Source organism: Fukomys damarensis, unplaced genomic scaffold (assembly GCF_012274545.1).
Source record: "Fukomys damarensis isolate Sample0158 unplaced genomic scaffold, DMR_v1.0_HiC HiC_scaffold_9, whole genome shotgun sequence".
Taxonomy (NCBI): domain Eukaryota; kingdom Metazoa; phylum Chordata; class Mammalia; order Rodentia; family Bathyergidae; genus Fukomys; species Fukomys damarensis.
This window is the reverse complement of record NW_022900921.1, coordinates 37,071,300-37,083,995: the sequence shown is the minus strand read 5'-3', so window position 1 is coordinate 37,083,995 and position 12,696 is coordinate 37,071,300. Positions and strand designations below refer to the sequence as shown.

The 12,696-nt window shown below is 32.9% G+C and overlaps 1 protein-coding gene across 1 annotated transcript in view; it reads left to right on the top strand.

Moving 5' to 3' along the window:
• Window positions 1-9,830, top strand: part of Dtwd2 (DTW domain containing 2) — a 145,412-nt gene extending 135,582 nt beyond the window's left edge. Inside the window, exons 9-10 of the mRNA XM_010633903.2 lie at window positions 3,587-3,715; window positions 9,214-9,830. Coding sequence (XP_010632205.1) covers window positions 3,587-3,715; window positions 9,214-9,384 — 300 coding nt within the window. The 3' untranslated portion in view covers window positions 9,385-9,830. The remainder of the gene's footprint in view (window positions 1-3,586; window positions 3,716-9,213) is intronic.
• The last annotated feature ends 2,866 nt before the right edge of the window (window positions 9,831-12,696 follow it).

Sequence of the window (12,696 nt, the reverse complement as noted above, 5' to 3'; positions counted from 1 at the left end):
GGTACTGGGAATTGAACTTGGGTCCTTGGGCTTGTGAGGCAGGCAGCAGAACTACTGAGGCAAATCCCTGGCTGATCTTGTGACTCTTAATTGAAGCACATAATAGTTTTAAGTAATTATAAATTTGACTTAAAATGGCCTGCTGATAGAGAGCAAGTAATTATAATCAGATTACAAAAATGCACTATTTTGGGGGTATGAATTAAAATTATAATTTTAATCTTGAGATCTTTTAAAATATAGTTTGTTTGCCAAAAGAATTAACTGTTTATAATAAATTAGTTAAAATATGCTGCTAAACGTAAGCCATGACTTATTTCATTGAATATTTTTTTAGACCTAAAATTTACTGCTAAACCATTGAAAATGCTCTGTTATTCAAAGTTTTAATGGTACAGATTACTTGTAGCAGGAGTAGCTAATCATATAAGTAGAAAGGAAGGAGCCCTTATAAAAATGCACCTGAACAGTGATCATAGCCATCAAAACCTGTTAACTGGGACTGTTATTTTTTTTATTGGTTCATGTTTGCGGTATATAATGTTTCCATTTCTTGTATAGAGTTGATACATATACATAAGTACATAATTCTTTTTTAATTCACTATCCCCTTCCTACTCTCTCCATCTCTTTATCCCTGTCATTTGAGAATGATCTTTCTATTTCCTATTATTTATCTTTTCTTTTGCTCTTTATTTATAAATTCTCATTTAAGAGAAACCATGCAATATTTAAGCTCATGAGTCTGATTTATCTCATTTAACACTGTGGTCTCATAGTGCACCCGTTTTCCAATAAATGACTCAAGTTTCTCTTTATGGCAGAGTAGTTCTCCATTGTGTCTAAAAACTACATTTTCTTTATCCATGCATCTGTTGATGGCTCAGAAAGACAATGGTATTATTTTAAAGATACACTTGAAATAATGGAAAGAGGAAGGCATTATAACATATTTTTAGAAAATGAAGTTTTAGTAAATTTGGAAAGCCAATGGAAAAGATCTGAAGCCATGTTCAGAAAAACATCTGAAAGAATGGACTACTTCTACAATGACATTATAAGCCCACAAAACCAGTAGAACTCTCAGCTGATCACTGATTTTCTTGTTTCTGAGTAAGAATAACCTATAAGCATAGAGAACTAGCTTTCAAAAATATAAAATTGCTGAAGCATTCTTTGAGTCAACACGACTTCTAAAATTTATAATTTTAGGATAGGGAAAAGATAAGTTCATCTGTCTTTCTGTTTTAAAGACATCGTACCTGTCTGATTTTATAGGTGAGGAGGATATGAGGGGAAACTAAGAATCTAAAGGACATGGCTGAACTTTAATAGTTATTGTCAGGTTAGATGTAACTATCATGGTTTTTCAAAATACTGTTTCTATAGTCCATATTTTCATTATATGTCCAGTATGCCCCTCCCCCCATGTCAGTGGTGCTGGGGATTGAACCCAGGATCTCACATATGCTAAGCACATGCTCTATTATGCTACATCCCCAGTCCTTTTTCTATTTTTAAACAATAATTTTGCCTTGAATTTTCTTTAATTTTTAATTAGGAAGACAAGCAATTTCTTAGAAATTAGTTATTATGATGCCTGTGACTTGTTGAAAAGATAATTGAATCAAGTATGTGATGAAGGTAGAATAGCACATAAGCAAAAAAAAAAAATCCATGAGAAGGCTATAGTTAGTGTGCTGTTATCTAATAGAATTTGTTAGTAGCATGACATATCTTAGCTGGGTGCCTTTTACTGGTTGCTTTGTAATTTCTGGAAAGGCGATTTGTAAAGAATAATCTGAGGTCTTTTAACATATGATAAATTTCAAATTTTGAGTTTTTTCCAGTAGGGAATCAAACTCTTCCCTGAAACAGACTTTTTGAAAAAAGATGAAATGTATTCCAGTAAACAAAATCCCAAATTTTTCATGTTTCCCAAGGATTTTTGGTGTCTAGTATGAATTGTGATGTCTGTCTAGTATAATTTGTGATGTCTAGTATAAATTTCTCCATTGAATACTTGGAATTAAGTATTGGAAACTAGCTGGCTGTACTGTTTCTGTTTCCTTGATGAAATATTAAAGCCCTTAGTAATTACCATTAATTAACCTTGTGAATTACTCTTATAGTTATTTAATCCAAGGCTAACTTTCTTTTATCACCATACACATTTCTTAACCATTTTCCTCCTTCTCTTTTTCTTCCCTGCATTTTCCCCATCTTTTCCATTAGTAGAGGTATGAAATAATTTTAATATAAACACACATAAGAAACGGTCAAATCTGCTTTAAAAATGAGTATTCCAAAATCCAATAGATCATTTTATAATGCAGACTTAGCAGCAGCAGCACCAGCTGCTGCAGCAGCAGCTTTCTTCTCCCTTACCCTATCTCTGAGGAAGAAAAACATTTTTTTAAAGAGAAGAATTCTTTAAACAGATACAGAGTAGAAGAATAATATTGCTTGCTCATCATGGGGGGGCGCTGTGTGAGACACAAAGGACGGAAGGAACTGAGGGACTGGATGCTTCGGGTGACAGTTTGATGGTTTAAAGGTGTGAGACTCACACTACTTTGGGGATACTGGAAAATAAGCCAATCCACCTGATTTTAATAAGTTGCGCTATGATAAGGCTTAGATACCACCACCTCCAGTACCTGTGCTCACATCTTACATGAGTTAAAGGTGAAATTACCATCTACTTACATGCCTTTAAATGTGATTCTGATTAGAGTGTGGGCTAGGAATATGATTTTATGAGTATAAGATTGCTTGAGTTATATTTAATTAAAACAGGAATTGAAGCACCAAAATGTTTGCCTTTGATTTTCTGTTGCCTTTTTTTTTACATCTGACTGTTCGAGTAAATGTTAAGATATTATTTTCACTGAGACAAATTATATAGTATGCTACTTTTAATGAGAGGTTTTTTTTTTTGGTCCTGGGGGTTGAACTCAGGACCTTGCACTTTCAAGTCAGGCACGGTGCCACTGAGGTAAATCCCCAGCCCAGTCTGAGTATTTTATGTATACTTTCTGTGTATATGTGTGTATATAAAAATGTCTGTATATATGCATTTAATATAGTAAGAAATAAGGGAAGAATGAGTCATAAACAAAGAATTCTATAAAGTGATTATACCATCTTAAATCCCTCCACAGTACATGAGAGTTAAATTGCCCCTTATCTGATTTATTTGGTGGTGTTAATCCTTTGTAATTTAGTACTCTGAGTGTGAAATGTTATTTTTGGTGGTTTTAATTTGCATTAGATTATTTTAACTATTTTTTGCATAACTGTTTGGCATTCTATTCTGCTTTGTAAAGTATATACTCTTTTTTTCCCCCTGAGAATTATTAGTCTTTTACTTTGCACATGTAGGCATTTATATATATTTTTGCTATATCTTTTTCAGATGACTATTCTCTTGCTTATGATAGTGACAAAATAGTACATACAAATATTAATACGTTTAGTATTTTTAAGCCATTGACAATTTTAGAAGGAAAGTAATATTTAAAATACATTTACTTTTAAAATTTAGAACAAAAATTGCATTCTGCTATTTTGTTTTTTATTTCAGGTGCAGTTAAAAACTAACATTTCCAGTCAGTATGTAATTCGGATGCAACCAACCAATAGGTGCCTTTCTACACTGGAGTGTGCAGCTATTGCTCTTTCCATCTTAGAGAAAAACAATTACATACAGGAGGTATGTGGAAAATCATAGTTTTTTTCTTTTTTCTTTCTTTTTTTTTTTGGTACCAGGGATTGAACTCGGGTCCTTGTGCTTGTAAGGCAAGCCACCGAACCGCTGAGCTAAATCCCTAGCTATAGTTTTTTTCAAGAAGTTTGTTTAGGTTTCACTTGGAAAATTTAGACACGCTTATCTTGTTAAATTTGTACCTCAAGTGACAAGTAGAATGTATCAGATAAAAATGTACGTACTTTGTACCCCTCTTTTTCCCTCTGATGTTTTTCTGTTACCTTAGCATTCCAGATTGCATTATTTAAATATTCATACTAAGCTGTGCAAACAGCATTTGTAATATGCTAAATTGCATTTAAGTAGCATGACACCAAATAGAGTTTTTTGGTTATACTTTTCTTTTAGTATTTTTTATTGTTTTTAGTAGTTTTCATTCTCTTGTGTTCAACTTTTTTCTTTTTAATTAAGAGATCCATTTTATAGCAACTTTTTTTGCATTGATTCCTTTATTTGAAGAGCTATATTAATGTTGTTTATCTTATTAAACTTGTGTAGCATATAAAAGACACTTTGAAAAAGAAACACCTACAGAATATGAAAAGGTCATAACCTACAATCATTTTTCTATTTACTTTTCATGGAAGTCTGATGATTGCATATGTAATTAATAATCATTCAGCAAAGAGTAATGTTTCAGTGAGCTTACTAAGGATCTTTTGGAGATTATAAAAAATTTTGCATTTATAACAGGAGAACAATAGTTAAATAAAATATTGAGTTTTAAATAATTAAAATATTTTAATAACTACAACTGAGAAGAAAAGTCAGAGCATAATAAACAGAACTAAATGAGATTTATAACTTCCCCTCCACAACATGTACCACAGAACACACAAGACAGACACATACCACAACACACATGAATAAAGTACTCTTTCCCTCTCTCATTATATATTATGGTTACTAGTGTAAGGCTTTGCCTAAGCCTTGATAGAAATTTCAATTAATATAAAAGTTCAGTTCAATATAATTGTGTTAGTTTCCAAGATATTAATCCTAAAGAAAATCAAAAGCTCTCAAGGGCAAGGACTGTTAGAAGAATGTCAGAGAAAGCATCAGATTTTCTTTCTAAGTTGCTTATTATTATAGATGGCAAAAGTTGGTTACCAGTTTATAATAAAAATTAGTTTAAGAGGTGAGCTCTCAACTCAGCTTATTCAGTATAGTTTCAATAAAAAATTAGCATGTTTCTGTATGAAACGCAATTACTGTCTGCTTTGGGGAGGAAAGGTATAATGTACATTTCCTCTCAATAACCTTTTATTGGGAGTATTCTAATAAAATTCTAGGGTGGCAGAGGAGAGCATTAAATTTTCATGGCTTCATTCTGTAGGCTTAGCATTGAACAACTTTGTTAGTCTTTTGATTCATTGTTTTCCTTTAATCTAGAGAACTTTTCAATCATCTAAAATTAGTGTGATATAAGTCATAGATCATAGCTCCCTGGATGTAACATGATATGGGCTTTAAAGAGATTTGAATTACAACTTCATTACTTGTTATCATCACCTTTTGCCAGTGGGAAGTTCATACAATCTATTTGTGCTTGTTTTTTACCTGAAATATACAAAAAATAGTTACTTCAGAAGGAATTGAGTAGCCAGGTGTGATAGTGCACACCTGTAAGTCCAGCTACTTGGCAGGCTGAGGTAGGAGGATTGCATGCTCAAGGCCAAGGCCAGCCTGGGCAAAGTAGCAAGACTGTCTCAAAATGAAAAGTAGCAAGACTATCTCAAAAAAATGAAAAGGTCTGGAGATGTAGCTCACAGGTAGAGCCCAACTAGGTTCAATCCCTACTACCACCAAAAAACAAACAAAAAAAGAATTAAGATAATGTGTGTTAAGAGTCACAGTTGTCAGTAGCACAGGCACTGTGTCAAACCTTTTCTCCTCCTTTGCCCCTCTTATTCTTGCCTATACATCAACAAAAGTTGTTTTGAAATAACCATTGTTAACTTTTATCAACAATTATTTTCTTAATAGTTATTTTATTTAGTTAAGCATGTTAACTACTGTAATATGTACCGTGACTTTTTATACTTTTGGAACCTTTAGCTTGGGGATCTTTTTCATTATGGGACCTTCTTGATGTAGGAAGTTTTACTTTATAAACTTTCAACAGTAACTGAGGGAGAAATTTTGAGCTGCACATAGCCCAGTGGCTTGGCTCTGCTCACCATCAAGGGCTGGTAGTAATGGTTCCTTGAAAACTTGCCTCTTTGTACATACAGATGAATTTGCGAAATACTGATTTTCCCCCGAAAAGTCATTTAGAAATAAACTTATTTTACAGGTAGAGGATTTTCTTTGTTATCCTAAGGCAATTTTTTTTCATATAGCTTCACATTGCCTCTGATGTGATGTTTTTTGTTTATGTAGAAACATTATTCCTTGTTATCAAGTATATGCCGAACACTTGGCAATGTACAGATGAAAAAATGAGGCAAGAAGAGGTTATGTTATTTACCTCAAAGTATGTATCTAGTAAGTCATATAGATAACATCAGTTAAGATAGGTTGGATTAGATTTAAAGTGGCACAACATAATAAAGGGCTATTCCTCTTTAATGTTGTCTGACAAGTGGGATTGCTCATTGTAGACATTAAGGGACCCAGCTTGGGGGCCAAACTATCTAGACACATCACTCTCTTTCGCAAAGGAAGAGGCACGGAAGGTGGTAAAGCCCAGAACATTTTTAAGGGTTCTGTGAAAAGGTGGCACACATTATTTGTGCTTGCATTTCATTAAGCAAAACAAGGTATATGGCCATACCTATCTTCAAAGAGTGATTAGAAATGCTCTGATCATTTGCTAAGGAGAACAGGCATTTCTCCTTAATTCTCATTTGTGAACTGCATTAGATTAAGAAATGTCCAATAAGATTCATAAAGCACACTCCTGGTTTTGAGGACTATGCATGTATGGGCCCTACCCAGTTACTCTCTGGTACTGTTCCCTACTGTGCTCTCTGGCCACTAAGTAAGTACCTTTGTCCTGTCATGCCTTTCTTCTGTAATATTTCTGCCTTGGAACAGCTGACTATGAACTAAATTTTCCCAAACAATGAGCTAAATTAAACCTTTCACAGTTCAGTCTGTCCACTCTGTTGCCTCTGTAAAGTAGTGTATAGTCATTTTTCCTTTTCCTTTCCTCTTTTTTTTTTAAAGAAATTATGAGTGTATCCTAAGGGGCTTTTCACAACAATACTGGATATAGCTTTTGCAAGATGTGTCTTTTTTCTTATTGGTATATATTGATAAGGAGTGTTTGAATGAAAACAGAGCCCTAATGGCAGTAATAAAGTCAAATGAGAGTTTCTTTTTCTCTTCTAAATTAGACATGCTGAGGTGGACAGTCTTGTGCTTGCAATGACATTTGGAAAGGACATTATGGGGTTCCTTCTTTCTGTCCATCACCTTTTGTTTTTATTGTCTAAGGGTCACTTGCTGCTTGCTCCACCACCAACAGTCATGTTCCAGGTAGGAAGAAGGAAGAAAATGCCTATGCCTGCTAAATCTGTCAGCTTTTACAGCATACCTTTGGTAGCCCCACCTGGTGGATAAATCACTCTGCTTTCATAAAGGAAGATGCAGGGCAGGTGGTGAAGGGACTTACTACCTTCAGTAGACTGTGTCATTTTATTAGTCAGTGTAATATTGCTAACTGGACAGATTACCACCTTCAATGAACTTTGGATTCTTTTAATAATAATGGATGTAGAGGAGCAACTATGAGTTTGTTATAGAAGAAAGCCCTTTCTACTACTTACAGTTATATATGTGGAAGGATGAATTTTCACTGGACATTTTGAGATTTTTGTAGTTAAATCTTTCAGTTTTTATCTTTTGTTTTGTTAACAATTTGTTCAATCATGCTTTTTTGCTGTTGTTACTTAAAAAATTTAGACCAGGAGTCTAAAAGTCCAAGGAGAGAATCAGACCTAAAATATGTTTTAAAAATTGGCAATTTTAAAAAATTTAAATAACTTCAGATAGAATATGTACAATAGTTGTATTATACCCTCCAACAGTCTTCATTAGCTTATTGGTTTCTTAGGTTCACATGTTTACGTTTCATGCTTGGCCCTATGGGTATTTGGATTTAGACAGATACTTATATGGTTAGACTGGTTTCGAATACCCTAAGACTTGGGCCTATAACTTGCATGTGTCCATAAACTAGTGTGAGAGAAGTAGTAAACCACTTGACAGTTGCTGCCATTGTTTGTCAAGTGCTAGTAAGATTGCATTAATTTGACTGACACTTAATTAGCTCATTGGATGTACTTATCATTATGTGTAATTATTTCTTTTGGCCTCCTTGCTACAGATTAAATTACTATAATGGCAACAATATTTCATGCTTTTGAATAAAATAAAAAATTTAGTTCAGACTTTATTGCCCATATAGAAAATTAGTGTTTGTGTTGCAGAAGATACTAGTAAATTACACACAGAGACACAGAAGTGGGTAAAATAGAAAAAGTTTACTTTGCCAGCAAGGGGTTGGCCTACACCAAAGGCTATGCCAAATGATTGACCCTGGTGTGGGTTACAACCTGTATTTTATGAGTCTTACAATCATGACCTCATTTTAGGTAATAAGACATTCTAGTTCCCACAGTTCCCATCATAAATCAAGGTTGCAAGACAGTTTCAATGTTAACCCAAATGTAGCATTTTCTTTCAGGATGTTTATCTTTAGCTATTCCAGCCCACAAGAGTGTGAGTAAGGTTAGGAAAGCAGGACTGGTGATATTCCTTTCATTTTAACACCTTTATAGTCATATGATTAACAGAAAGTTTTATGGCTCAGGGACTGTTATCTTAGTTTGAACATCTGGTCTCATCCTGGGATGCGGCTAAGCACCTCTGGCATTTGTTAATTTTATTTATTTACTTATTTTTTTGAGATAGGGTCTCACTGTGTAGTTGAGACTGACCTGGAACTCACTATCTAGCCCAGGCTGGTCTCGAACTCACAGCGATCCTCCTGCCTCAGCCTCCCAAGTGCTGGGATTACAGGCATGCGCCACCACACCTGACTAGCATTTGTTAATTTTTAAACAGGCTACATGCCTTTAAGTTTCAATGGTGAAACCTCTGGCGTTTTGTTAAACAAGCAAAGCAAAGCAAATTACAGAAGCAAAAGGCAGTGGTTATTCCATATTTTCTTTAACATTTTATAGGTTTCAAACTATTTACAAAAGTTCTCTCTATCATTTGTATCCTTTACTAAAATTCCTTAGTGGTAGGGAATTTATGAATTAAAAAATACTATTTATTTAGAAACAACTATGAAGTTGTTTAGATATCTCTTTCTTTTACACTTAAAAGCCAATAATAATGGAAAACACAATAATTTGTTTTGAAGGAAAAATATAAAATATTATGATCTGTTACAAATACTTTTTTTAGTGTCCTTTTTTTTTCTTTAACAGACCTTGCTTCGTCCTCTTCAAGCTTTATGCTCTTTCCAACTTCAACATGGTGCTCAAATTCGTCTCAGCAAGGAATATCTTCTGAAAAATGGATTATATCCTAAGCCAATGCCAAAGAACAAACGCAAACTCAGGAAAATGGAGCTCTTAATGAATAGTGTTAAAATTTAGTACAGTTCCTATGGTGCTAATTTACCTGTTTTAGCTGAAAATACTACATTAAGTTTTCATCAAGTTTAAGTTGTGGGCTTTTGACTTTCTGAAGAATAATGAGGGTTCCTATTAATCTTGTTGAGAAGAAGGAAGTAAACCAAATAGCCATAAATAGAAAACTAAAACTCTGACTCAGTAAAAAGAAATATTTCATACTGTATTTATTTTTAAAAACATGCCTTTAATACATTATTTTCTAATCCATAATTTAGAATATAATTAGTTGCTGAGCTAGGTAAGAAGACCTCATATATAAAATGAAAAGACATTATGTCTGATTTGAGCAGTATTGTTTCTTTTAATGAGTGTGGATTGTAGACTAATAGGGTACATCCTACATCAATTTGTGACCTTGTACATGAATTTTAGAGTGTGAAGTAAGTAGCAAAAGAAAATAATGATCATCAAACAGTTTAGATTGAATTATTTGTTTCATAAAATAGTATAAAGAAATAAAGAATAAGTATTCTTTAGGTATTAAACTTGAACTCAACTAATTTATTTTCATTTTCTGTTAATTGCCTGAGTATTTCAGAGAGAAGCATGTTATTTTGAAATAGTATCCATTTTCATTTGAAATCACTCTGGATAAGTTCTAATTTTTCAGTGTTAATTGAACAGATTTTGTGACTGTAGTAAATTGATTTTTTTTAAGTTTCCGTATGGAAATAACTGAAGTAGATTAGACTAAAATACAGTTATTATTTTGAGAACACATTTCTGTAGCTAGAGCTATTTAAATCTTTTTTTTTATGGGCAAAACCCTTCAGTTTGAAAGATCAAATTTCCATACACTCACTGGGAAAATATTTACTGGGATTTTGTATGCAGTGTATATTTATTATATACAAGTTGAATCTGTTACATTTAGGTACATATTTTACCAAGAAGAAGAAATATGTTTTGGTCTTTATGACTTCTGGAGTTTCTTGTCTCTAGTGTTAGGTTGGAAGAAAGCTAAACATGAAGTTTAATGGTAAGCTTGAGAAATATTGTTTGTTGGGGCTGGGATGTAGCTCAGTGGTGCTGTGCCTACCTGGCAAGTGCAGAGTCCTAAATTCAATCCCCAGTACCAAAAAATGTTTCCCCCATTAAGTTTATTGGTACATTTAAAGCAAACAATACTGTTACATTTATCGTTGGGATCTTGTACCTTTACATGTCTTGATTCTTTTTTTTTCCCCATACCCTTGCCCTCTCTTAACCCCCTTCACCCTTCCTTATTTACAAAGACTTTGTTTCCATTTTTTCCTTTTTTCACATTTTTTTCTTTTCCCTTGTTTTCTTTCCCCTCCTCTTATACCCAAATTTTAAAAAAATATTGTTTGTGAAAAGGAGGCAGGGTACGTGAACATGCATTAGTAGTGGTTTCTGACAATTTTCATGTTTATTTATTTGTTTCTTTTTGGCCTAGATTAATCCCTCATTAGACCCTATAATGATGGTTGCAATTAGAATGTTTATGTGTATTCAGGGAAACTATACAGAAAATATTTAAATATACTAAACAAAGTTAGATTTCTGTCTTTCATTGTTGACTCATTTTTGGATTTAACAGATGAGTTGGTTTGTAATCTGAAATATCTAATGTCAAATGATTATTTGGTGTAATAAAATGAGACAGTATGTTATGCTTTCTTAAGTGGATTAAAGACATCTTGCAATAATTTTATGTTAAAATTAAACTTCACAAATTTTTGCTTTTATTTCAAAGCCTCAATTTGTCTTGCATTTTAAAGAATAACTTCTGTCTTTTGAATACATTTTAGAGTATTTTTGGTACTGGGGATCAAACTCAGGTCCTTGCGCTTGTGAGGCAGGCGGCAGAACCACTGAGCTAAACCCCCAGCCTCATTTTAGAGTATTTTTGAACACTTAAAAAGTTTAAGATTCATTGTTTTGGGAAATTTATGAAATTTTCTTTAAGAAAACATGTATTTCCAAATTATTTTATGTTTAACTTATTTGTACTGACCTATTAATAGGTGATTCCATTTAATCTTTTCTGGTATACAATGCTTTTCTAGTCACTTCTTTTTAAATATATTATGATTAACATTTGTAGTTATTAAATGTTCTCATATAATATGTGAATATTTTTACTAAAAATTTAATCTCGTTTTAAATTATTATTTTTCTGTCATAGTATATATTTGGCTTTGAAATTCAGGTGCTTTTATCTTTGCTTGATTTTTCCTGGACTAGCATCAGGTGTTTTGCTTTGTAGCCGATAGTAGGCTTGCATATATATTCTTAACTCTACTTTGTTCTATTATAAATTGTTTGAGGAGTTACTTGAATTATGTGAACTCAGAGAATAGTTATTTCTGCTTACATAAGTTAATCACATCTTTAGTTAGATTCTTCATGGTAGATTTAAAAATCACTGGGTAACTTAAATACTGTATTTTGAGAGTTTCTCACACATATAATTAATACAGAATTGAGAACTTCAGTATACAAATACTGCATATACAGGCTGCATAGTAACTTTCTGTAGCTTGGGTTACAATATATCTTGTGTTGACTTTGAGAGTTATAGTAGGGGAAATTTTTCTTCCTGAACTTTATGGCTCCAAACACAGCTTTCTTTAGCCATGAGCACCATATTTTAGGGTTTGTTTTAAAGATTTTGTGAGAAAAAAGCTCCTTACTACCATTGTTAGTGAATTATACAGAAGACCTCTTCTGTATAACTTCTTTTAGTTTCTTCATGAGATTTGCTGCATTTCAGGGAGGTAAATTGTTGAGCCTTGGTTGCAATTATTATTGCTATAAAGTAACTTTTATTGTTGCTACAAGTAAACATTTAGGTCAGACCACTGAACTCAAAAGTTTTACCTAATCATATTTAATATGTAGATTTATTCATTTTAAAAAGGTGTTAAAAGATATTTGTGTAAATAATGCTGTGTTTTAGATGTAGATTTTACATTTAATTATATACTATAAATAGGCTTATTTTAGTGTGAATCACTGCCTCTAATTCAACCTAAATTTTTAGTTGCTGGATTGATTTAAAGCACATTTTCTCTCTTTCACTTTCTCTTTCCCAGCCTTCTCCTCTTTCTCTCATCACCTTCATTGTCCCTTTTCTCTCTTTTTTTTTTACCATGCTTATCCTGTGTGTTACCTCTTTTTATGAAGTGCCCATGTATCCTTGCATAAGCATTTTTCTTTGCAGCATCCTATAATGATCTAAAATTACAACTTTATACTTAAAATGTGTGCAGGAATCAGGCTGTAATCCAGGAATTTTTACATCATGAT